General features: G+C 38.2%; 1 protein-coding gene across 10 annotated transcripts in view; it reads left to right on the top strand.

Moving 5' to 3' along the window:
- The first annotated feature begins 4,971 nt into the window (after nucleotides 1–4,971).
- Nucleotides 4,972–23,316, top strand: part of CDK12 (cyclin dependent kinase 12) — a 70,500-nt gene continuing 52,155 nt past the window's right edge. For 9 of the 10 annotated variants that reach the window (XM_063113247.1, XM_063113248.1, XM_063113244.1 and 6 more), the window contains exons 1-5: nucleotides 4,972–6,598; nucleotides 11,563–12,450; nucleotides 20,814–20,990; nucleotides 22,027–22,166; nucleotides 22,876–23,046. In XM_063113247.1, coding sequence (XP_062969317.1) covers nucleotides 5,553–6,598; nucleotides 11,563–12,450; nucleotides 20,814–20,990; nucleotides 22,027–22,166; nucleotides 22,876–23,046 — 2,422 coding nt within the window. In that variant the 5' untranslated portion in view covers nucleotides 4,972–5,552. The remainder of the gene's footprint in view (nucleotides 6,599–11,562; nucleotides 12,451–20,813; nucleotides 20,991–22,026; nucleotides 22,167–22,875; nucleotides 23,047–23,316) is intronic. The other variant, XM_063113242.1, reaches the window with a different exon arrangement.

Raw genomic sequence — 23,316 nt, 5'->3', positions numbered from 1 at the left:
TTCTTTGTCCATACACATATTTGAAAATAGCTAATTACCATCGAGAAGTTGGATTTTTACCTAGTTTGCTGCAAGAGTAAGCAGTGGATTTCTAGTGATCTTCTAGGCTCATTTTTCCCACATTTCAAAAATACTATTCAAACATCCTCCAATGCCGTCACAGAAGATACTGCTGTTCAGGTGAACAGCACAGCAATGTAAATTTAATAAAAGAAATCTTTGGAAATATCTGTGACATGTTAACTGCCACAAAGATATCTATCTATAACATGGCCCTTGAAAATAGAATTCAACCAGGTCAAGGGTTCGGATCCCCATGCAGACTAGCCACCAATTTTATTTTAAAAGTTGAATTCAAATTTTACTTCTTGTTGGGCCGAGCCCGTGGCGCACTTGGTAGAGTGCTGCGCTGGCAGCGCAGCGACGCTCCCGCTGCGGGTTCGGATCCTATATAGGACTAGACCAGTACACTCACTGGCTGAGTGCCGGTCACGAAAAAACGACCAAAAAAAAAACAAATTTTACTTTTTGTCTATTCCTCTTATCCTCATTCCTTATAGTCACTACACAGGGAGTTTCTTGGGGCACAAATTGCCCATTGTTTCTGAATCCCCAATACCTAGCACTATACCTGGTCCTAGTAGGCAAATCTTTTATTAGGTCTGCAAATCCTTGCTACCTATTCTCCCCTTGCCAATCCCCAGCCACACTGGCCTTCTTTCATTTGTGGAAAATTCCTGCACTCTCTAAAGGTCCTTCAACAGGCCTTTCTAATTGCTAGGAGGCCTTCTCCCATCCCACCCCTTTCACCTCACCAAAGCCGCATTATTCCAATTTCAATTTAAATTTCTCTTCTTCTAGAGAAGCAAGACTTCTCTGATCCCTGACTTGAGGTTCTCTGTTATATTAGGTCAAACTTCTCTTTAATAGCCCTTTCACTATTTCTTTCTTTTCTTTTTTTTTTTTTTTTTTGGCAGCTGGCCAGTACAGGGATCCAATCCGGGATCTTAGTGTCAGTACCGCACTCTAACCAACTGAGCCAGGCCAGCCTCACCATCAAAATTTATTGTGTGATGATTTGTTAAGTCTGTCTTCCATACTAAACTGTCAGCTCCAGGAGGGCTGCACTGGGTCTATTTCTTTCACTTTTGTCTCTCCACTGTCTTAGCACAGCTCCTGACACGTGTCAGGGACTCAATGCATATTGCTAGGATAAATTGATAAATTGATAGGGTTGTCAGATAAAATACAGAATACTCAGTTAAATTTGAATTTCAGATAATCAACAAATATTTTTAATATAAAAGTATACCCCAGATATTATATAACATATATATTACACAAATCTGGCAACCCTGAAATTGAAGTACAGATATTATCTATCCAAGTGAGAATTTTCAAAGATATTTGATATTTAAACGCTGTCTCCTTTCCTGTTGTCAAAATGCTCTTCATTCAACGAGCATCTATAGAGTCCTAATATGTGTATATTAGGAGCTGGTAATATAAAAATAAATACACAGCCCTAGCCCTTGATGGGCTCACCTGACTAGAGTTCTGAAGATATGGTTGGTCACTATAATCAAAGGTGCTCAAAAGTTGTTTGTTAATTGATTATTATGCCCAAAGTACCAACGTCAGATACACAATTACACTTTCTCGTAGAAACTCTTAATACATAATAAACAATAATGTCTGTATTAAGTATAGTTAGGAAAATTTAAGCCTTATAAAGCTTTTAGGTAGAGTAAATTATTATTTCTCATCTGAAAATGCAGATGAAAGGACATCGTTGAAAAATTTGTACTCTACGAAGAAATATAAGAGAGAAATGTCATTAAACAAGAAAAGCATTCAAGGTACACGTAGGAACAATCTTCACATATGGCAAAATGGAGACAATGGGCAACTTTTAAATGACTAATCTTTGAGGTAGGCTGCAGAGGACTCTTTAAACCTCATATCTAAACTAACAAATAGGTTTGTGGGGGTGGGGTAGGAGTTATTGTAACTTTAGTTAAATATTTCCTCTTTTGTACAACTTAAATGTAAACTTTCTGATCTGTTTTGGGGGACTTACAGGGAAAGTGTTGCCATCACCTGACTGATCACCTTGGGGTTCACAGAGTTGTCCTGACTTCCTGCCACTGAGGTTTTGCAAATAAAGCAAATGGAGCAGTCCTGGAATTTGTGAGTTCAAAGTTTTTCTGTAGAGTGAATCAGCCCTTATTTTACAAAAGCACTATTCTCACCATGTATTGGGCCAATACCTACAGTTTACAGTAGATTTTGTGTTTAAAAATTTGCACACATCCTGAGATTTCTTAGAGTTTTATCCACCGAAAAGAGGAAGTGTAGTGCAGTAGAAAGAGTACTGGTTTAGGATTAAGAAGAGAACTGTCCCTGCTTCTGCCACTTCCTACACTTAGTGTAAACATGGTCAAATCCAACTTCTTCTGAGTCTCAGTTCCAATCTTTAGGCTGATTTAGATTAGATGAGTATAGTAATACCCATCCTGGCCACCTCACCAATTTATTTGTTCAGCTGATATCCATTGATAGGTTTAAGAAGAGTTCTGTGGCAAATTGAACAGTGCTATAGAAATACAAGATATTATAACTTCAGAGATTCAGAAAAAAGTTAATACATTCATTCATTAGTGGTCTCTAGTCAACTTCAAGAGGCAATAGAAACTTTAAAAAGCTGGGCCGGCCCGTGGCTCACTCGGGAGAGTGTGGTGCTGATAACACCAAGGCCATGGGTTCGGATTCCATATAGGGATGGCCGGTTGCTCACTGGCTGAGCGTGGTGCTGACAACACCAAGTCAAGGGTTAAGATCCCCTTACTGGTCATCTTTAAAAAAAAAAAGAAAAAGAAACTTTAAAAAGCTTCTAAAAATTTTAGAAACTTTCTAAACAGCAGTACAATGAATTTTAGATGACGAATTTTGTTCTTCCAGATTTTATTTGACACATCACCATAATGCCTTCTTCCATCTTCACATCTCCATTTTACCATGGGTGCATCCTAAATCAAAACTTGATCTCATTTGAAAGATAGAAAATTTAAGTGATAGAAGAAATCGGGGTAAATTTTGCTAAACTCATGACAATTTTTTTTTATTTTTCCTGTGGCTGGCTGGGATCCGAGACAATCCTTAATAAAGCAGGCCAGTCACTCCATCTAATCAGCCCAGGAAGTTGCATGCCATCTACCATTATTTAAAACATTGGTAGGGACCTTTACATTCAGGTCCTCGTGAAGCAGCGAATGAGGAGTTATCACACCTGAGTTCCAGTACTTAATTCCATCCTTTTTTCTTTTTTCTTTTTGATAGTATTAATTTTACTTCCAGAAAAAGTTAGAAAGTTGTCAGGGGCTGGCTGGTTAGCTTAGTTGGTTAGAGTGCAGTGGTATAACACCAAGGTCAAGAGTTTGGATTCATGTACTCGCCAGCAAAAAAGAAAGAAACTTGGTCTTTTTAATTTATAACCAAGACTTATGGGCTCAAACATTTAGGTTTAAAAAAATTTGGTGCCCATGTGAGCAAAAGCAACAAGAATATTTCCAGGGAGAGATTTCGAGAAGGAATTCTTCTGCCTTTATTCGGAATGTTTTCTGGTCTCTAACTTACTGAGTGATCTTCTCATTTTTGCATATATACACATCTTCTTGGCCCAACTCAAATACCCTTACTTTTATAAAGCTTTCTTTTAACACTTCCGATCTCCTCTGAGCCTCCACAGTACTCCATATCATTCTTATGGCATTTATCATCTTAGATCATTGTCTATATCCTAATTGAAGGCCAATCTGAGTTGGTACTATTACACTGAGGAGGACTTAAAGTCTCAAATATAAATTTGTTGAAGAAAGAAGCAGCTTGAACAAGTCACTTCTCCGTGCCTGAGTTTTCTCACTTATATAATCTTATTTCAGAGATTGTTGTGAAGATGGAATGATTTAATGTAAGAGTTTTGAGAAGTAAAAAATGAGGGGCCAGTGTGTTTTTTCTTGTTCGTTAACACTACGCTTTTCTTGTTCATAATTGTAATTTTTTTGCGCTAGGATGAAAGGCTAAATCATCCCATAAAAGCCATGGGATGATCCGAAGAGAGGACAAGCTTTTAGGTTTTCAGATTTGAAGCAGAGAGAAGAGAGGTCGTGCCACACGATGGAAGAGTTTGTGCTTTAGTATCAGGCAGACATGAGTTTGAATGTCGGCTGTGGCACTTGCTGGACTAGCTTTGTTTTTTGGTTTTTTTTTTTTGTCTTTTTCGTGACCGGCACTCAGCCAGTGAGTGCACCGGCCATTCCTATATAGGATCCGAACCCGCAGCGGGAGCGTCGCCGCGCTGCTAGCGCAGCACGCTACCGAGTGCGCCACGGGCTCGGCCCTGGACTAGCTTTGTTACCCTAAGTTATTTAACTTCTCTGAGTTTGGGATGCCTTGTCTGTAAAATAGGGATGAGGATATCGTGATTTGCAAGGTAGTTGTGAGAATTATAGATAATGTATGTAAAATGCCTGGCACATGGTATGCACCATATAAGTGGGAAGCATTGTTTAAACTTTACTCAGGGATTTGGATTGAAATGTCCCCACATTCGCCCTTTGACCTGTTAAAAATATTCTTATCTTGGTAGTTAAAAGACTTGTTATAGTGTGCTAAAACGAGTTTGCGATGGAGCCTGGGAATATTTGTTTAATCGGTTGTCAATAAAGTTTTGGTCTAAAAAAAAAATCTGCCCCCTTCATTTTAATAAAGCTTTGCTCAACGGGGAGCGGGGAGTTTATCGCGAGAGTCTGGCAAGACGCGTTTCTTGCTTTGGACCTACTCTCGCGTTGTTTGATCAGGCAGTGGGGAGAGGTGAAAGGGAAGCGCGAACTATCGCGAGAGTCTACCGGACTCTCGAGATATTTTCTTGGATTGCCCCTCCCCCCACCTCCAAGTGCCGTTTCGGTCTAATCTAGTGTGTGACTGCGAGTCTGTGAGGGAGTGAGTGTGTGTGTGTGAAAGGTGTTGAGGTGAGGCGGAGGCAAGAAAAGGGGCTCCCTCTGAAGCGAGGGACAAAGGGGGTGTGAGGCACCTAAGCCGCGGGACCCCAGCGACAGGAAGCCGCCCCGAGCCGGGCTACCGGGTAGGGGAAGGGCCCGCGCAATCCTCACAGGGCCCCAGAGCCGGAGACGGCCCCACAACCGCGGGCCGTCGGTTTCCTACTTCCTCGACCTCCTGGGCGCCCGGGTCTGGAGACTGGCTCGGCGTGGGGAGAAGGGGAAACAGACTTGAGCAGCTACCCGTTGTCTCGCAACTCCACTGCTGAGGAACTCTCATTTCTTCACTCGCCCCTTCACCACCACCACCCCCCACCTCATGTAGGAGGGTGCTGAGGAGTCGGGAGGGAGGAGGAGCCTGGACTACCGTCCCTTCCCTCCCCTCCCCCTTCTAGGGGCGCTTTGGTGGGCGTGGAGTTGGGGTTGGGGGGAGGGTGGGGGACTTTTTGGAGTGCTGGGGAACTTTTTCCCCTTCTTCAGGCCAGGGGAAAGGGAATGCCCAATTCAGAGAGACATGGGGGCAAGAAGGACGGGAGTGGAGGAGCTTCTGGAACTTTGCTGCCGTCATCGGGAGGTAGCAGCTCCAACAGCAGAGAGCGTCACCGCCTGGTGTCGAAGCACAAGCGGCATAAGTCCAAGCACTCCAAAGACATGGGGTCGGTGACCCCCGAAGCATCATCCTTGGGTGCAATTATCAAACCTTTGGTAGAGTATGATGACATCAGCTCTGATTCAGACACCTTCTCTGATGACATGGCCTTCAAACTAGACAGGAGGGAGAATGATGAACGTCGTGGAACTGATCGAAGTGACCGCCTTCACAAACATCGTCACCATCAACACAGGCGGTCCCGGGACTTATTAAAAACTAAACAGGCCGAAAAAGAAAAAAACCAGGAAGTCTCCAGCAAGTCGGGATCGATGAAGGACCGGATATCAGGAGGTTCAAAGCGTTCAAATGAGGAGAATGATGACTATGGGAAAGCACAGATATCCAAAAGCAGCAGCAAGGAATTCAGGTCATCCAAACTCCATAAGGAGAAGACCCGGAAAGAACGTGAGTTGAAGTCTGGGCACAAAGACCGGAGTAAAAGTCATCGGAAAAGGGAAACACCCAAAAGTTACAAAACAGTGGATAGCCCAAAACTGAGATCCAGAAGTCCCCACAGGAAATGGTCTGACAGCTCCAAACAAGATGATAGCCCTTCAGGAGCTTCGTATGGCCAAGATTATGACCTTAGTCCCCCAAGATCTCACACCTCTAGCAATTATGACTCCTACAAGAAGAGTCCTGGAAGTACCTCAAGAAGGCAGTCGATTAGTCCACCATACAAGGAGCCATCGGCCTACCAGTCCAGCACCCGGTCACCCAGTCCCTACAGTAGACGACAGAGGTCTGTGAGTCCCTACAGCCGGAGACGGTCGTCCAGCTATGAAAGGAGTGGCTCTTACAGTGGGAGATCACCCAGTCCCTATGGTCGAAGGCGGTCCAGCAGCCCTTTCATGAGCAAGCGGTCTCTGAGTCGGAGTCCACTCCCCAGGTGAGCTATTGTTTAACAGTCTTTCTAACTTAGGGCAGGTTGTGAGGAACTGGTAATTAGTCGTGTTAACATTTTGTTGAGGCCTCCAGTGTTCATCATTGACTAGGACACTGCTGTTGGCTAGTCATTCAAGTAGGTGAATCTGGTCTCGCCTTAACCCAGAATTGGAAAAGTGAAGAGTTCACGTGCCTCAAGCTGCTAAAGGTAGGTATTCCAGTGATGGGATCTTCAGTTGTAAGATTCTGTGTGAGAAAAATCATTGGCTTTTGCTTAGTGAGTGCATAGAGTTGATAGTAGTACCCACAGCTTGCCTAGCTATATCTGTTGCTTTGTCTTAAATTAAAAAAAATAACCTTGTATTAGTGTTTAGACTTTATTGGACCTGATCGGAGACCTAAGAAGTTACAAATTTTCATTAGTATTATCTTGTGGCTATTTGCCTAAGTCATCCTACCACTTGTGCTGTCCACTGAGTCTCCTAAACCTGTAAGTTTATTCATGTCCTGATTGACACTGTTTTAATAACTTACGAAAGATTCCTGTCTTTTATGATGTTTTAGTGGAAATTCAGCTGATTAGTCTGTTTTCCTTTTGATGGTATAGCCTTGCAAAAATTGGTTCCAAGGACAATTTGGCTTTCTTTATAGCATCACCATTGTGACCACTGGCAATTTTCAAAAATTTTCTCTAAAAATATGGTAATAATGCCTTTACCGTGATTTTTTTTTACCAGAAAGTCAGGTTGGTATGAAATTTCATTGTTAGAATGAATTATCTGTGGAAAACTATGTTCTTGTTCCTAGGTAATGGTATATTTATCTCCTTTGTGGACTCACCTCTGTCCACAAAAACAAAACATGGGCTTCAGTTAGACCTGAGTGGAATCCCAAAGTTGCTTTGTGACCTTTGGCAAATGATTTAATTTCTTCGTACCTGAGTTTCTTCATGTGTAAAATGGAAATAATAACTTACTGTCTTCTAGAGTTGTTGGGAGGATTAAATTAGTAAATATGAAATGCATAGTGTCTTGTACATAGTACTACTCAGTAAATTCTATCTATAAGTAAGGATAATGTTGTTTAACACTAGTAGAGAAATTCTGCTAACTTGAAAAAAATCCATGCTTGTCTTTTATATGTCAGTGTAATTTTCGCTAGCTTAAAGTTATAATTATTTATAAACTAGTGTGAATTCATCAAGCTGCAGAGTTCTAGTTGTCAGGGGCTGAAGTTCCTTAGTATCTGCCCCCCCTCCATTTTATTATTAAAAATGTTCATACACAGAAATATTGAAAGATTGTAGTGAATACCCATGTATCTACCATGTAGAATCCACAATTAATATTTGCTATATATTTTTATCACATATCTATTCATCTTTCCATCAGTCCATCTTTTGTTTTGTTTTGATTCATCTTAAAGTAAGTTGCAGATATTGTTATCTTTACTGTAAACCCTTTAGCATGTATACCATTAGCTAAAGTTCATTTTTTGGAGGGTGGGGGTTAAAATTTATGTACAGTGAAAAGCATAGGTCTTAAGTGTACCATTTGTAAAGTTGCTTAGTTTTTAAAGGAAGCCCAAGAACTAGTCTCTGAATATTTGTTTTTTTGAGAGAGTAGTTGCACGAAAGCTTTTCTAAGAATTTTTACAGTTGTGGGGTTTGGGAATACAGAAGTGTGTTGAGGCTAAAACAAATTTAATAAGAACTCCATCTTTGCAATGATTCCTTTAGAGAAAACAGCATATCTCAAGTTCTCTTAAATGAGTAGAGAAAGCTCTACTCCGTAGAAACTTGTACAGGAATGGTAAAAATAAACGTAGAAAGAATTGGAGACACAATATGTTAGTATAAGATACAAATATAAACATTACATAATATTCCCAAAGACACCTGCACTTTTTTTTTTTTTTTTTTTCTGGCTGGCTGGCTGGTATGAGAATCTGAACCCTCGACCTGCATGTTTTTAATTTATGTTTGTATGTGTGATTACATGTCTTTCCTCATTGATTGGATTTCCAAAGAGTAAGTACAAAAATTCTGTAGATTCAAGAGTAGAGGAATGTAAGGCGCTGTCTGTGGTATTCTCTGTTTTTTTCCTTGGGAGACACAATCAGAATTAAATAAGCAAAATCATGTTAAAAGACTGAAAATGCTTTGGCAGAAATGCAGTGTCTTTGTTGTTGTTGTTGTTGTTGTTTTTAGAAAGATGACTGGTAAGGGGATCAGTCTTGGTGTTGTTAGCACCACACTCTCCCAATTGAGCTAACCAGCCATCCCTATATAGGTATCTGAACCTGTGGCCTTGGTGTTATCATCCCCACACTCTCCCAAGTGAGCCATGGGCTAGCTAGAAATGCAGTGTCTTTGCACTCATCAAATTAGCAATGATTAATAGTAGCAATTTCATTTCAAATGGGCAGAACCTAATTTAATTCAGGGGAAAAATGCACTTGTTTTTGAAGATTTTTTTCTTTCTTTCTTTCTTTTTTTTTTTTTTTTAACTTTTTTTGGAGATATATTTCTTATTGCTGCCTGTATTTACCTATTGTTTTCCCTCTCCTCACCCCCTTTTTTTCTTGAAGAGTGGACCTGAAATTGAAATATAGCATTTGTGTCACTAAAAATACCACAAGTATATGGCCATCCAAATGTCCTATTAACAATAGGCTTCTATTCAGAAACTGAAGGGTTTGTAGCAGAGGTCCTTAGAAGGATTTGGTCATGCCGAAAGACTAAAGAAACAGCAGTTTGTAGTGCATGGTAGCTAGTAGCTAGCATTACTTAGTGTTTAGGGTTTTAGGTGTTTTCCCTGGGATAGAGATTTTCTTTGTTTTATCTCAGCTATAATTCAAGCAGAGAAAACCTCTTGTTTCATCCAGATATTTACAAGAGGAGTATTAGTTTTCTTAAGGGTAAGTGGCTATTTGGTAAGTCTATTTAACTACTTTCAGTATTTTGTATCCTCACATTCATATATATGTTGTTGTTTTTTAGTACTAGTGATTCCAATAATTTTATATTTTAACTAACTTTTGGAGCAAACTTCCAAAAAGTAGTACAGGTAAAAGAAAACCATGGCTGCCATCATGTGAGTTGTTTCCCTTACACATATATGCTGTTTTGAAACATTTTGATGTCAGTCTTATCAGTGATCAGAGATAAATGGAAATACTGATAATCTGGAATGGGAACAATTTGTTTTAGACTACTGGGCATGGTGTTTTGTGCGGTCACATTTTTATTGCTAGTTTTTGGTTTGTTTGTTTGTTTTGCCTGATATTGAGGCCCGAACAAGTTAGACTTTAGTGAAAAGTAAAAGAAGTAATTAGAATTGGGTTTCAGGTTAGAATAATCTGCCCAACAGATTCCCAGATTTTATTTCCCAGTTCTTCCTAGTAAAGAAGACAAACTGAACATGCAATAATAGCTTTATGAGTTTCTAAAAAGTTGATTGAGTATGATTTTATATTAAATGTACCAAGAGCTATAATATTTTTGAGAATGTATAATAAATTATTTTGGTAAGATATTTTCTCCAATTTATCTGTTTTATAAATCCTCTTTTTTTTTCTTTATTGATCTACCGCTGAGTCATTATAAATCTAACTCTTGTATGTTGGGGGTTTATTTAGTATGGGCACAAATTTATTGTAAACTGAGGATACAAGGAATAACATATTTTCCTGGGATATGCCAGTGAAATAACTCTCTGGATAAAAAATTTGGGTTTTGTAAGGCATGCTAGTTACTTTTAACTTCTTGATTGATATAACACACCTTTAGTATGTATGACTTCTTTATCATGTTTTCAGCTTATTAAAGATTAACACCAAAATTCTGAGAGTAATCATTGTGAATATGACTTTCTTTTCCAACATGGGAAAAAAAATCCATCTTCTTTTGGTTGAATAAGTAGTAGATAGTTTTTAGTTTTGGGGCTGGCTGGTTGGCTCAGTTGGTTAGAGCACACCAGGGTCAACGGTTCAGATCCCCTTAATGGCCAGCCACCAAAAAAAAAATTTTTTTTAGTGTTATATGATTCAAATTTGTTTTCATGCAGGATTTAGTTCGTTCTAATCTTTTTTTTTTTTTTTTTGTCTTTTTCGTGACCGGCACTCAGCCAGTGAGTGCACGGGCCACTCCTATATAGGATCCGAACCTGCAGCGGGAGCGTCGCAGCGCTCCCAGCGCCGCACTCTCCCGAGTGTGCCACGGGCTCGGCCCTCTAATCTATTTTTTAGATAATCTTCCTTCCTTCCTTCTTTCTTCCTTCCTTTCTTTTTTGCAGCTGGCTGGTAAGGGCTTTTTTTAAGAGTAGTTGTAGATTTGCAGAAAATTTGTGAATGTAGTACAGAGTTCTCATATATATCCCTGCACCCAGTTTCCCTTATTGTTAACATCTTACTTTAGTGTGGTACATTTGCTACAATGAACCAATATTGATACATAATTATTAACTGAAGTTCACACTTTATTCAGACTTTTTTTGGCAGCTGGCTGGTAGGGGGATCTGAACCCTTGGCCTTGGTGTTATAACGCCATACTCTAACCAACTGAGCTAACTGGCCATCCCTCAGATTTACTTAGTTTTTTGTTTGCTTATTTGTTTGTTTGGCAGCTGGCCGGTAGATGGATCTGAACAGATTACTTAGTCTTTACCTAATGTCCATTTTCTGTTCCAGGTTCCCATCCATGATACCACGTTACATGTAGTCATCATGTCTCCTTAGTCTCCTCTTGGTTGGGCTGGTTTCTCAGACTTGCCTTGTTTTTAACAGTGCACCTAATCTATTTTAAGATTGATAAATTACTCACAGTAGGGTGTGTTTTTGGTTTTGGTGGCTGACTGGTGTCAAAATGGGTTTTAAAGTTACAGTTCTCTATACTTTGTTTTGCTGATCTATTTTCCTCCATATACTACTGCAGTCTATCCGTTCTAAACTGCTGTTTTCTTTTTCCAGTAGGAAATCCATGAAGTCCAGAAGTAGAAGTCCTGCGTATTCAAGACACTCATCCTCTCATAGTAAAAAGAAGAGATCCGGGTCACGCAGTCGTCATTCCAGTATCTCACCTGTCAGGCTTCCTTTGAATTCCAGCTTGGGAGCTGAACTCAGTAGGAAAAAAAAGGAAAGAGCAGCTGCTGCTGCTGCAGCAAAAATGGATGGAAAAGAATCCAAAGGTTCACCTATATTTTTGCCTAGAAAAGACAACAGTTCACTAGAGGCTAAGGATTCAGGCTTGGAGTCTAAAAAGTTACCCAGAGGTGTAAAATTGGAAAAATCTGCCCCAGATACTGAACTGGTGAATGTAACACATTTAAACATAGAGGTCAAAAATTCTTTAGATACAGGGAAAGTAAAGTTGGATGAGAACTCAGAGAAGCATCCTGTTCTTAAAGATTTGAAAGCACAGGGAACAAGAGACTCTAAACCCATAGCATTGAAAGAGGAGATTGTCACTCCAAAGGAGACAGAGACATCAGAAAAGGAGACCCCTCCACCTCTCCCCACAATAACTTCTCCTCCACCCCCTTTACCAACTACTACTCCTCCACCTCAGACACCCCCTTTGCCACCTTTGCCTCCACTACCAGCTATTGCACAGCAACCACCTCTGCCTCCTCCCCAACCAGCATTTAGTCAGTTTCCTGCTTCCGGTACTTCAACTTTGCCCCCTTCTACTCACCCAAGGACATCTGCTTTGTCCTCTCAGGCAAATTCTCAGCCCCCTGTACAGGTTTCTGTGAAGTCTCAAGTATCTGTAACAGCTGCTGTTCCACACCTGAAAACTTCAACATTGCCTCCTCTGCCCCTCCCACCCTTATTACCTGGAGACGATGACATGGATAGGTAAGTCCCATGGTTAAGTGGAAAAATAAACCCTCTTGATCTAAGGGTAATGTATTCTGTTTTTAAACTTTGTCTAAACTACTCTAATGGATGGCTATTCAGAATGCTTTTATGAATGAGAAATGCCCTTGATGTTTGGTTTTCAGTAGAAAAGTTCTTATTTATGACATTATTACTTGGGAAGAGACGATTACAATATGAGGCCTAGTAAACCCATTTTCTCATAAGTTTATTTGTTGATGAGGTTAATTTTGACTCAAATTTTTGAAAGTCAGTATAGTTTAACCCCCTAAATTTTTATGTTGAAAATTTTAATACCTATAAAAAAATTAAAAGAATAATATAATTAACACACTTATACTCTTCACCTAGATTCACCAATTGTTTACTATTTGCCATAATTCTTTTAACCGTAGATACCATGACACTTCTTTTTTTTTTTTTTTTTTTTTTTTTCCTCCAAGAAGATGACCGGTAAGGGGATCTTTACCCTTGGCTTGGTGTTGTCAGCACCATGCTCACCAGTGAGCTAACCGGCCATCCCTATATAGGATCTGAACCCGTGGCCTTGGTGTTATCAGCACCGCACTCTCCCGAGTGAGCCACAGGCCAGCCCTGATACCATGACATTTCTTTTTTTTTTTTTTTTTCTTTTATATAAAGATGACCAGTAAGGGGATCTTAACCCTTGACTTGGTGTTGTCAGCACCACGCTCACCCAGTGAGCAAACCGGCCATCCCTATATGGAATCCGAACCTGTGGCCTTGGTGTTATCAGCACCGCACTCTTCCCGAGTGAGCCACAGGCCGGCCCCAACCATGACACTTCTAAATACGTTAGCATATTTCTCCTAATAACATTTTTCTGTATAATCACAATACCTTCATCAGCCTGAAAAATTTATCATTGACTTAATAATATAATATTAATAGTCATATCAATAAAATAATGTCAGTAATAATAATAATATTCAATTAAATAGCCCCAGTGGTCCCCAAAATGTTTTATAGCTGGGTTGTTTTGTTTTTTCCCTCTTTTGATCCTGGGTCCAAACTAGGTTTATTTTTAAAAGCCTGCTTTTTTAAAAAATGTAATTATTCTGTAAGAAGCAAAAGAACAATGTGTAGAATATTTTCTTTTTTTTGTTTGTTTTTGGTGGCTGGCCAGTGTGGGGATCTGAACCCATGACCTTGGTGTTACAACATCTTGCTCTAACCAACTGAGCCAACAGGCCAGGCCCTAAGGAAAGAGCTTTAATTTTAACGAGTCCTCTGGGTATTGAGAACTGAAATAATGATGAAGCATGAATCTGATTTTATGGAAGACACTAGGAAAAAATATTTAATTTTTTGGCAGGTCTAGCTAGGCAAATACCATCAGACAAACATGCTTTATTTTTTATTTATTTATTTTTTAAAAACATTGACCGGTAAGGGGATCTTAACCCTTGACTTGGTGTTGTCAGCACCACGCTCTCCCAAGTGAGCTAACCAGCCATCCCTATATAGGGATCCGAACCCATGTCTTCAGTGTTATCAGCACCACGCTTTCCCAAGTGAGCCATGGGCCGGCCCAGACAAACATGCTTTAATAGTGACACATGCTATGGCAGTCCTTGTGTTATTGTTATTTTCCTGCTGAAATTCTACCCTCTTGTTCTCTGTAATATAGCTTGCATTTATTGCAACAAACTTTTTCTTTTCTGCTTTTTTGTTTTTTGTAATTTTCTTGTGTTTTACAACAAACGTTTTCTTTTCTGCTTTTTTGTTTTTTGTAATTTTATTGTGTTTTACAACAAACTTTTTATTTTAAGCATAAAAATAAGTGCCACTGATCTTGTGTCCCTGACCAGTTCCCAAGTCTCCATTACTGTCTAGGTGACATCAGTGATTTGATGATGTGTTTTAGCCTTTGAGGTCTGTACTCTTTTTACTTATCTTCTGTGCCTTCTGTTTTGTTTTTTGGTGGCTGGCCAGTGTGAGAATCTGAACTCTTGACCTTGGTATTCTAACACGACGCTCTAACCAAGTGAGCTAATCGCCTAGTCCCCAAATTTTAAATTTTAAAGCCTTTTTTTTTTTGGTGGCTGGCTGGCATGGTGTGCCTTTTAAGAAGATGCAACTGCAGTAAATGGAAAGGGGAAAAAAGGTTATTTTAAAGAATAGCTCCGTTACTATCATAGTGGCACATTTGATTTTAAAGAAAAATTGCACATATTCTTTCTGATATCAATAGTTGTTTATGAATTCTGCCATATCTTGAAAACTACAAAGGGGAAAAACAGAACCTGAAATTTATGTAGAAAATTTTGTTTGAGGTACACAATATACTTCTCATAGATAAAAGCTATATTTTTTACAGTTTTTGTTAGAAAAGAAAATAGTTGATCATTATCAGAAGGGACCCTAGCCCATTACTTACCTACAGGAACCTCATTTTAATGTTAGTTTACATAGTGGCTTGAATACCAGAGTGGGTAAACATCTTGGTTTTTGAAATGTTTACTTGACTAACCAAGTTGACGTGTGTCATTTATTATTTGACAGAGTAGAGTGCAGTTTTCAAAGGTGGAACGATTTTGATAAAAGGCACATAGGGATTTCTGTCTTTCAGATAGTAAAGGAAAGGTGAAGTAAGGCCATTCAGTATTTACTTGAGTATATGTGGTTATCTTTAAGAATGTGTATGATCCTTGTGCTGGCCATCCACCAAGACAAAAAAATAATGTATGAGAGAATGAAGTGAGCAAAACTATTTTTATTAAGTATTAATAGTCCATTATGATTATTTTTAAATGTATGATTATTTACTCTCAGTTTTTTTACATGTAAGTAAATTATTAAAGATAGAAAAATGGAAAAGAATTTTATTCATTTTAAATGTAAGATTGTTTTTGTTTTTATTTATTTATTGTGCTGCTGTATCCATGTACAAGCTGCTCCTATCCTTGTCATGAAAAATTTTTATGTAGGAAAGCTTTTCAGAAAGAAATTTTGAAAGTTGCATAGTGAATTCACTCATGTTTCTCTCTATTTTATCTTCTCACTTAAGGCTGCAGCAGCTTAAATGTTGAGAATGTGACTTACACGTCTTTTTATTGCCTGCAGCACCTTAAACATAGAACACGGAATACTATCTATCAATAAATATTGGTTATTTGAATAAATAAGAAAGTAAAACTTCTGAAGAGCCAGGGTCAGGGCTTGTGTGAAATGACATTGGGCATGTAGTTAAGAAATCAGTTGGCACATAGATGGCATAAAGCTTATGTTAGAGGATTTGTCTTTTTTCAGGTAGAGTCCTTTTGGGAAAAGAATGAAACTTTTCTTTCAAACATATATTTTGAGTAGGAGTGTATTAACCCAGGTGTTAAATTCAGAAGTGAATTTAGCTAGTGGTATTTCAGAATCCTTTCTTATTAGTGGTCTATAATTCTTGATTTCAAGAAGCAAAGGCTGCCAAACACCCACCTCTGATACAGTACATTCTTCATGACAGTAGTTCTTCATGGAGATCTTCCTACTTTAAGGAGATCATCTGTATACTTTTCTTAGAAATTTCAGTTAACCACACAGGATTTTTTTAATCTTCTTTTCTTCTATTCCATTTTTTTTTCACCTTAAAGTGTATTTTTTATTTTTATTTTATTTTATTTTTCTTTAACTTTTATTTTGTCTATATACATTGTGGTTGATTATTGTTGCCCCTTACCAAAACCTCCCTCCCTCCTCCCTCTCCTCTCTCCCCCCCAACAATGTCCTTTCTGTTTGCTTGTCGTATCAACTTCAAGTAATTGTGGTTGTTATATCTTCTCCCCCACCCCCGGTTTTGTGTGTGTGTGTGTGTGTGAATTTATATATTAATTTTTAGCTCCCACCAATAAGTGAGAACATGTGGTATTTCTCTTTCTGTGCCTGACTCGTTTCACTTAATATAATTCTCTCAAGGTCCATCCATGTTGTTGCAAATGGCAGTATTTCATTCGTTTTTTTTTTTTTTTTTTTTTTAAAAGATGACCGGTAAGGGGATCTCAACCCTTGGCTTGGTGTTGTCAGCACCACGCTCAGCCAGTGAGCGAACCGGCCATCCCTATATGGGATCCGAACCCGGGGCCTTGGTGTTATCAGCACCGCACTCTCCCAAGTGAGCCACGGGCCGGCCCTTCATTCATTTTTATAGCTGAGTAGTATTCCATTGTGTAGATGTACCACATTTTCCGTATCCACTCGTCCGATGATGGACATTTGGGCTGGTTCCAACTCTTGGCTATTGTAAAGAGTGCTGCAATGAACATTGGGGAAGAAGTATACCTTCGACTTGATGATTTCCCTTCCTCTGGGTATATTCCCAGTAGTGGGATAGCTGGGTCATATGGTAGGTCTATCTGCAATTGTTTGAGGAACCTCCATACCATTTTCCATAGAGGCTGCACCATTTTGCAGTCCCACCAACAATGTATCTTCTATTCCATTTTTCTAATAGCCTAGTTCATTTGGACTTCAATGGAATCAACATTCTTACAAACTATATCTCTAAAACTGTTGAGCTCTATGTAAAAAAGAAAGGATCTGTGTGAGCATTCAAATTTGCTTTAGGATTTTGCTAGTAGAATGCTTGGTTGCCATTTTTTATATACTCAAATTTTTAATACAAGTTTGTAAGTATCAGTAAAATTGCTTTTTAAGCAACCTGCTTTGAGGAGAAGGAGATAAATGGTCATTTTAAAAGTAGCTTATGCTGTTAAAACTTGAAAATTATCTATTGAGAAATTTAATTTCTTTAAAAATATTTAATATATAAATTCCATATTCTTTCTTTATTACAAGAAAGACTTCTTATTAGAAGTGTTTACATTGTAGGGCCAGCCCGTGGCTCACTTGGGAGAGTGCAGTGCTGATAGCACAAAGGCCATGGGTTCGGATCCTATATAGGGATGGCCGGTTCGCTCACTGGCTGAGCGTGGTGCTGAAAACACCAAGCCAAGGGTTAAGATCCCCTTACCGGTCATCTTTTTAAAAAAAAGAAGTGCTTACATTGTACCTACAGATTAAATCCCATCATCATAAATTCTAAGGTACTATCCAGATTCTAAAATTTGGGCAGTCCTGAAGCTTGATAATTTTTCTTTATTATTGTTAAACACAAGTTTTATACAACCTAATCACCATGTGGGAACTTGTGGACAGGTGTAAATGGGGAACCAGAAGCTACTGATATTGATTAGGTACATCAATACTTCCTGAAACTGCATCTTCAAATAATGACTTTGATGTACGGTATCTGCTCCCTTATCTTAGGGACCTCTGTGCATCTACCACATGTCCTTAGTACTTCATAAAGCTATATGTTACTTGAGTGTGCTATGCTAAAGGCTAAAGGCTGTAGTGTTAAGCATTGTAGTTTCATGGGTTGTCATTAAAATTTCAAGGATTTTTAGTACATTGAACTTTTTTGAAATGGGCTTTGACCTCCATTCAAATTGTGTCCCCTGAACTGGTAGTATTAGGATACTTCAAAAAGTTCGTGTGAAGATTTGTATTATCGGGCCAAGCCTGTGGCACACTCGGTAGAGTGCTGCACTGGGAGTGCAGCGATGCTCCCCGCCGCGGGTTCGGATCCTACATAGGAATGACCAGTGCACTCACTGGCTGAGTGCCGGTCACGAAAAAACGACAAAAAAAAAAAAAAAAAAAAAAAGATTTGTATTATCTTTTTATTTTTTATTTTATTTTTTTTCCTGGGGAAACACAGAGTCTGGAGAAAACCAAAAGTGTGTTCCCTGTGTTAACCTTTTTTTTTTTTTTTTTTTTTTTTTACTTGGCAGCTGTCTGGTACAGAGATCAAATCCTGGACCTTGGTGTTGTCAGCACCACAGTGTAACCAACTGAGCTAACTGGCCAGCGCCTTCCCTGTATTATCTTTTAATAGTATTTTTCCATGAACTTTTTGAAGTACCCTCCTATATATCCTATCAAACACTCATTCTTTCTTGAAATAGACATACTAAAAATGTAATTTTTCAGAAGCAATGTGTATTTTTCATAGTAGCAAACTACATTTTAAACCTTATATAAAGTAAACTTGGGAAAAAACAAAACCTAAATATAAAACCTAGACTGAACTTACTTGAAACAGTGCTGAGGCAATTCAGAGACTTTGATTTTTCTTGTTCTACTAGTGAAGCAGAACCAAGAAGAAATCTAGTCTTGAATCATAAGGAATTGGGATTTATAAAGAACATTCTAATATTAATAGTTGAGAAATTATGAGTTTTCCTTCCCTGAACATCTTAAAATTGGAGAAATTTTAAAAATCTATATTGTATCCTGACTTAAGAGTTTTCTGGTAATAGGCTTGTTGGGTAGAAAAATCTGAGTTCAGGCCGGCCTGTGGCTCACTCGGTAGAGTGCGGTGCTGATAACACCAAGGCCATGGGTTCAGATCCTATATAGGGATGGCCGGTTTGCTCACTGGCTGAGCGTGGTGCTGACAACACCAAGCCAAGGGTTGAGATCCCCTTACCGGTCATCTTTTTTTTTTTGTCGTTTTTTTTTTTCGTGACCGGCACTCAGCCAGTGAGTGCACCAGTCATTCTTATATAGGATCCGAACCCGCGGCACGAGCGTTGCCGCGCTCCCAGCGCAGCACTCTACCAAGTGCGCCACGGGCTCGGCCCCCGGTCATCTTTTTTTAAAAAAAGAAAAAAAAGAAAAAAAAAAAAAGAAAAATCTGAGCTCAGATTATAATGTGTGTTCATCTCTACCATTTACTCAACAGAAAGTTTCAGATGATCATTTTGCACTTCATTGACTATCCCAGTTCTGGTTGATATGGTATAAACTAACCTAGGTGGGCTGGTTGCTCAGTTAGTTAGAGTGAGGTATTATACTACCAAGGTCAAGGGTTTGGATCCCTGTACTAGCCAGCTGCTAAAAAAATAATCAAGACAGAGTAACCTAGGTTCTATTGTTCTGTCCGATATACAAGAGATTAAAATGACAAAAATTGGTAGAAAATAATAGCTCTTGAGATTGTGTTCTTATATTTTGAATAAATGACATGCTTTTATGGAAAAGAGTTAGAATCTCACCCACAAAGGGCAGCAATACGCTTTAAAAAGGTACGCTGCTAGAGAATGTATCTTGCAAAAGATACATTGCATTGTTCTTTATCATTCAAAGCATCTATTTTTTTTATAACCATCTGTCAAAAAGCTGGAGCTTCCCTGTGATTAGGATTCTCAGATTTTTCAACCTTCTGATAATGTGAAGGAATAGAAAAGACTTACTATCTAGCCTGGTTTTATTTGTAGGGGTGAATTAGTATGGTGCACTATGGATGTTTATCTTTTCTGAGGATATGCATGGCACAAAATCCATCCTTTACTCATAAATAAATTAAGGTGGTTAAAATACTGGATCTGAAAACCGACTTTTCTAATCTATTCCAGAAAAGCTGTACCTTTTTTTTTTCCCCACTGACTACTGTAACTTTTTTTTTTTTTTTAAGATGACCGGTAAGGGGCTTTTAACCCTTGACTTGGTGTTGTCAGTACCATGCTCGCCCAAGTGAGCCAACTGGCCATCCCTATATAGGGATCCGAACCCTTGGCCTTGGTGTTATCCTCACCACACTCTCCCAAGTGAGCCATGGGCTGGCCCTGACTACTGTAATTTGCTGATTATCATGAGAGGCCTTCTGCCACCAGCTGCCTTAATGACTCTGAAATAGTTGCTTGGACTCTTTCTCCTTTGATTTTTAGTTTGAGGGTTATCTGTTTTGGCTGGTGAGAGATGGTTGCCTTCTACTTTTAAACTAATGGAACAATTCAATTTTTTTCACTAGTTTTGATTTCCAACTTAGTTGTATTCCTTACGAAACACTCAAAAATACCATTTCCACTTTTCAAGTTCTTTTTCCATCTTTAGTAATATAGTGGTGTTAAATTGTTGAGCTCTCATTTATTATTTAAATCTTTGTTGGTTAAAATATAGAGTAGGTTTGATGAATTTAACGTGAATTTAACGTGATTACTTCCTGCATTTTATTTCATCTCAATAAAAATTCAAGTAAAATCATAGGAAGGACATTAAAGAAAGAGTTTGATAAAGGACCTACAAGTAATATCCCAAATTTTTCATTGCATCTTTAATATGCTATAAATTTCTCTTTCCTTTTGCAAAATTCAAGTATCTTTAGCTGTGAAAAACTCTATTTCCTTATGTTATATTACAGGGCTTTTTCCTTCCAAGTAAAATCTTTGTACTTTTAATAGTTAGGCATTATAATCTATGAAAAGTTTTATTTGCATATACATTAATTAATTGTAAGTTTTTCTCTTCTCTTTCCTTCTGTTGTTTAGTCCAAAAGAAACTCTTCCTTCAAAACCTGTAAAGAAAGAGAAGGAACAGAGGACACGTCACTTACTCACAGACCTCCCTCTCCCTCCAGAGCTCCCTGGTGGAGAACCATCTCCCCCAGACTCTCCAGAACCAAAGGCAGTCACACCACCTCAACAACCATATAAAAAAAGACCAAAGTGAGTTTGTGGAGGCATCTATCCTTAATTATAGTTTTCTTCCTTACTTTTGAGCCTAAATCTTGCATGTTTCTTCCACAGTTCACACCAGTAAGATCATAGAAGTTTGATCCTAAAGTATATTTTTATTTAATTATTTAATTGATTAATTAATTAATTATTTTTAAAAGATGACCGGTAAGGGGATCTGAACCCTTGACTTGGTGTTGTCAGCACCACACTCTCCCAAAAGAGCTAATTGGCCATCCCTACCTAGGGATCCGAACCCGTGACCTTGGTGTTATCAGCAGGCACTACACTCTTCCAAGTGAACCACTGCAGCCCATATCTTTATTTTGTTTTAATGGACAAAAGCCTTTTTAAGAGACCCATTCATCTGTACCCACAGATACCTAGCAATGTTTTTAGGAAAACAAGAAATTCTCAAATCCAGATATATAGTCAACACTGATTCCATTGTGTCTTTTGATTTTAAAATACTTAGAGTATTAAAGAAGGAAAAAGTCCTTTTATTCAGAGTATGTCAACAGTACACATTAATGAAAAATTAACAAATGTGGGATTTTTTTTTAAACATGTAAATTGCTATGCCATAAATGTGTAGTATAATCTGGATCTGATCTTCCAATTGTTAGCACTCCTCTCTTAGTAATAAAAATAATTTATCATTTATTGAATATGTATTATTGCCAAAGATTTATATTTTATTTTTGTTGTAGGGATTTTTTTCCCATTTTGTAGTTAAAACCAATACTCAAGAGAGGTCAGAACGTAAGCAACAAACTGATTTTTGATCCTATGTCTTCCTGAAACCAGAAATCTCTACTATAGCACTGTGAGAGACTGTTTAAACTATTTATTTCATATTGTTTGATTTCTGCCTTTTTAATAAAAAATGTGTAAAAGATACAAGAGCCAGTGAAATAATCATTAAAGAATTGTTTTCTTCTTTGACCAGATTTAATTTTTTGTTTGTTTTTCTTTTGTGTGTGTTTGTTCTTATGTTTAAAAATAACTTTTTTGTTTTTATTTTTAGAATTTGTTGTCCTCGTTATGGAGAAAGAAGACAAACAGAAAGCGACTGGGGGAAACGCTGTGTGGACAAGTTTGACATTATTGGCATTATTGGAGAGGGAACCTATGGCCAAGTATATAAAGCCAAGGACAAAGACACAGGTAAATTTGCCACAAAATTCTAGATGTCAGAAGGTTAACAATTTAGCAATACTAATGTCTTTTAAGTGGATTTAGGAAAAGCAAATTTTGAGTTCTAATTTGGCCTCCAAAAGTTATTAAATAGACTAAAATTTTCCAAAAGAACAGTATAATTATTGCTGTATAATAATACACTGTATGGTATATTATTAAAACCCTCCTCTTTTTTTTTTTTTCCATTCTAAACATTTTATATCTTGGTAGGAATTTTAAGAGATGGTAAAAATAAAATTTGTAGCTTGCTATTTGTTAGATAAGGGGGAAGTCCTTGAATATAAAATGAAATATTTGAATTTCTGGTATATTTTAATAACCCAGAATTTTTAGGCCTAACTAAATATTGAATTAAAAATCAATCCCAAGTCTTAAAAAAAATCAGAAACAAGGAAGGGAACATAGGGAATTGATTGATTGATTGACTGGCAGCTGGGTGGTACAGAGATCCAAACCCATGACCCTGGTGTTATAAGGCTGCATGCTAACCAACTGAGCTAACCGGCCTGCCCTTCCTTGGGGATATTTTTTTTAAGATATAAAAGTATCTGTCATCTAAGCACTAAAGTAGGCATTAAGTCTGTCTTTCAGAGTAAGGGCATATATTGTTGGTTTCTGGTGGTGGCCCCCAAAAATGCTAATTTGTAAAGATAACAGTTTGAATTTGTTTTGGCAGGAGAACTAGTGGCTTTGAAGAAGGTGAGACTAGACAATGAGAAAGAGGGCTTCCCAATCACAGCCATTCGTGAGATCAAAATCCTTCGTCAGTTAATCCACCGAAGTGTTGTTAACATGAAGGAAATTGTCACAGATAAACAAGATGCGCTGGATTTCAAGAAGGACAAAGGTACTAGCAAAGAATCACATTTCTACAGGGTAGATTGGTACAATCATATTTTCCTTTTTTAGCTTGTTTGCCATCAGAATTATGATGTTGGCAGATTGTTCTTGTGCTGAACAGTGCTTATTTTATAAAATGCCCGTTCTTCATTAGTGTGTTCTTTGTTCTTGTAAAAATCATTGTTAATTATTAAAATATGCATTAGGTAGGTAGGGTCTGCTGTAACACCTAATAAAGCCAGCAGGTAAACCATATAAGATCATCTTCCAATCAACG

The sequence above is a fragment of the Cynocephalus volans genome, chromosome 10 (assembly GCF_027409185.1).
Source record: "Cynocephalus volans isolate mCynVol1 chromosome 10, mCynVol1.pri, whole genome shotgun sequence".
NCBI lineage: Eukaryota > Metazoa > Chordata > Mammalia > Dermoptera > Cynocephalidae > Cynocephalus > Cynocephalus volans.
Note: the sequence above shows the minus strand (reverse complement) of the source record. Positions and strands in the feature narration are given on the sequence as shown.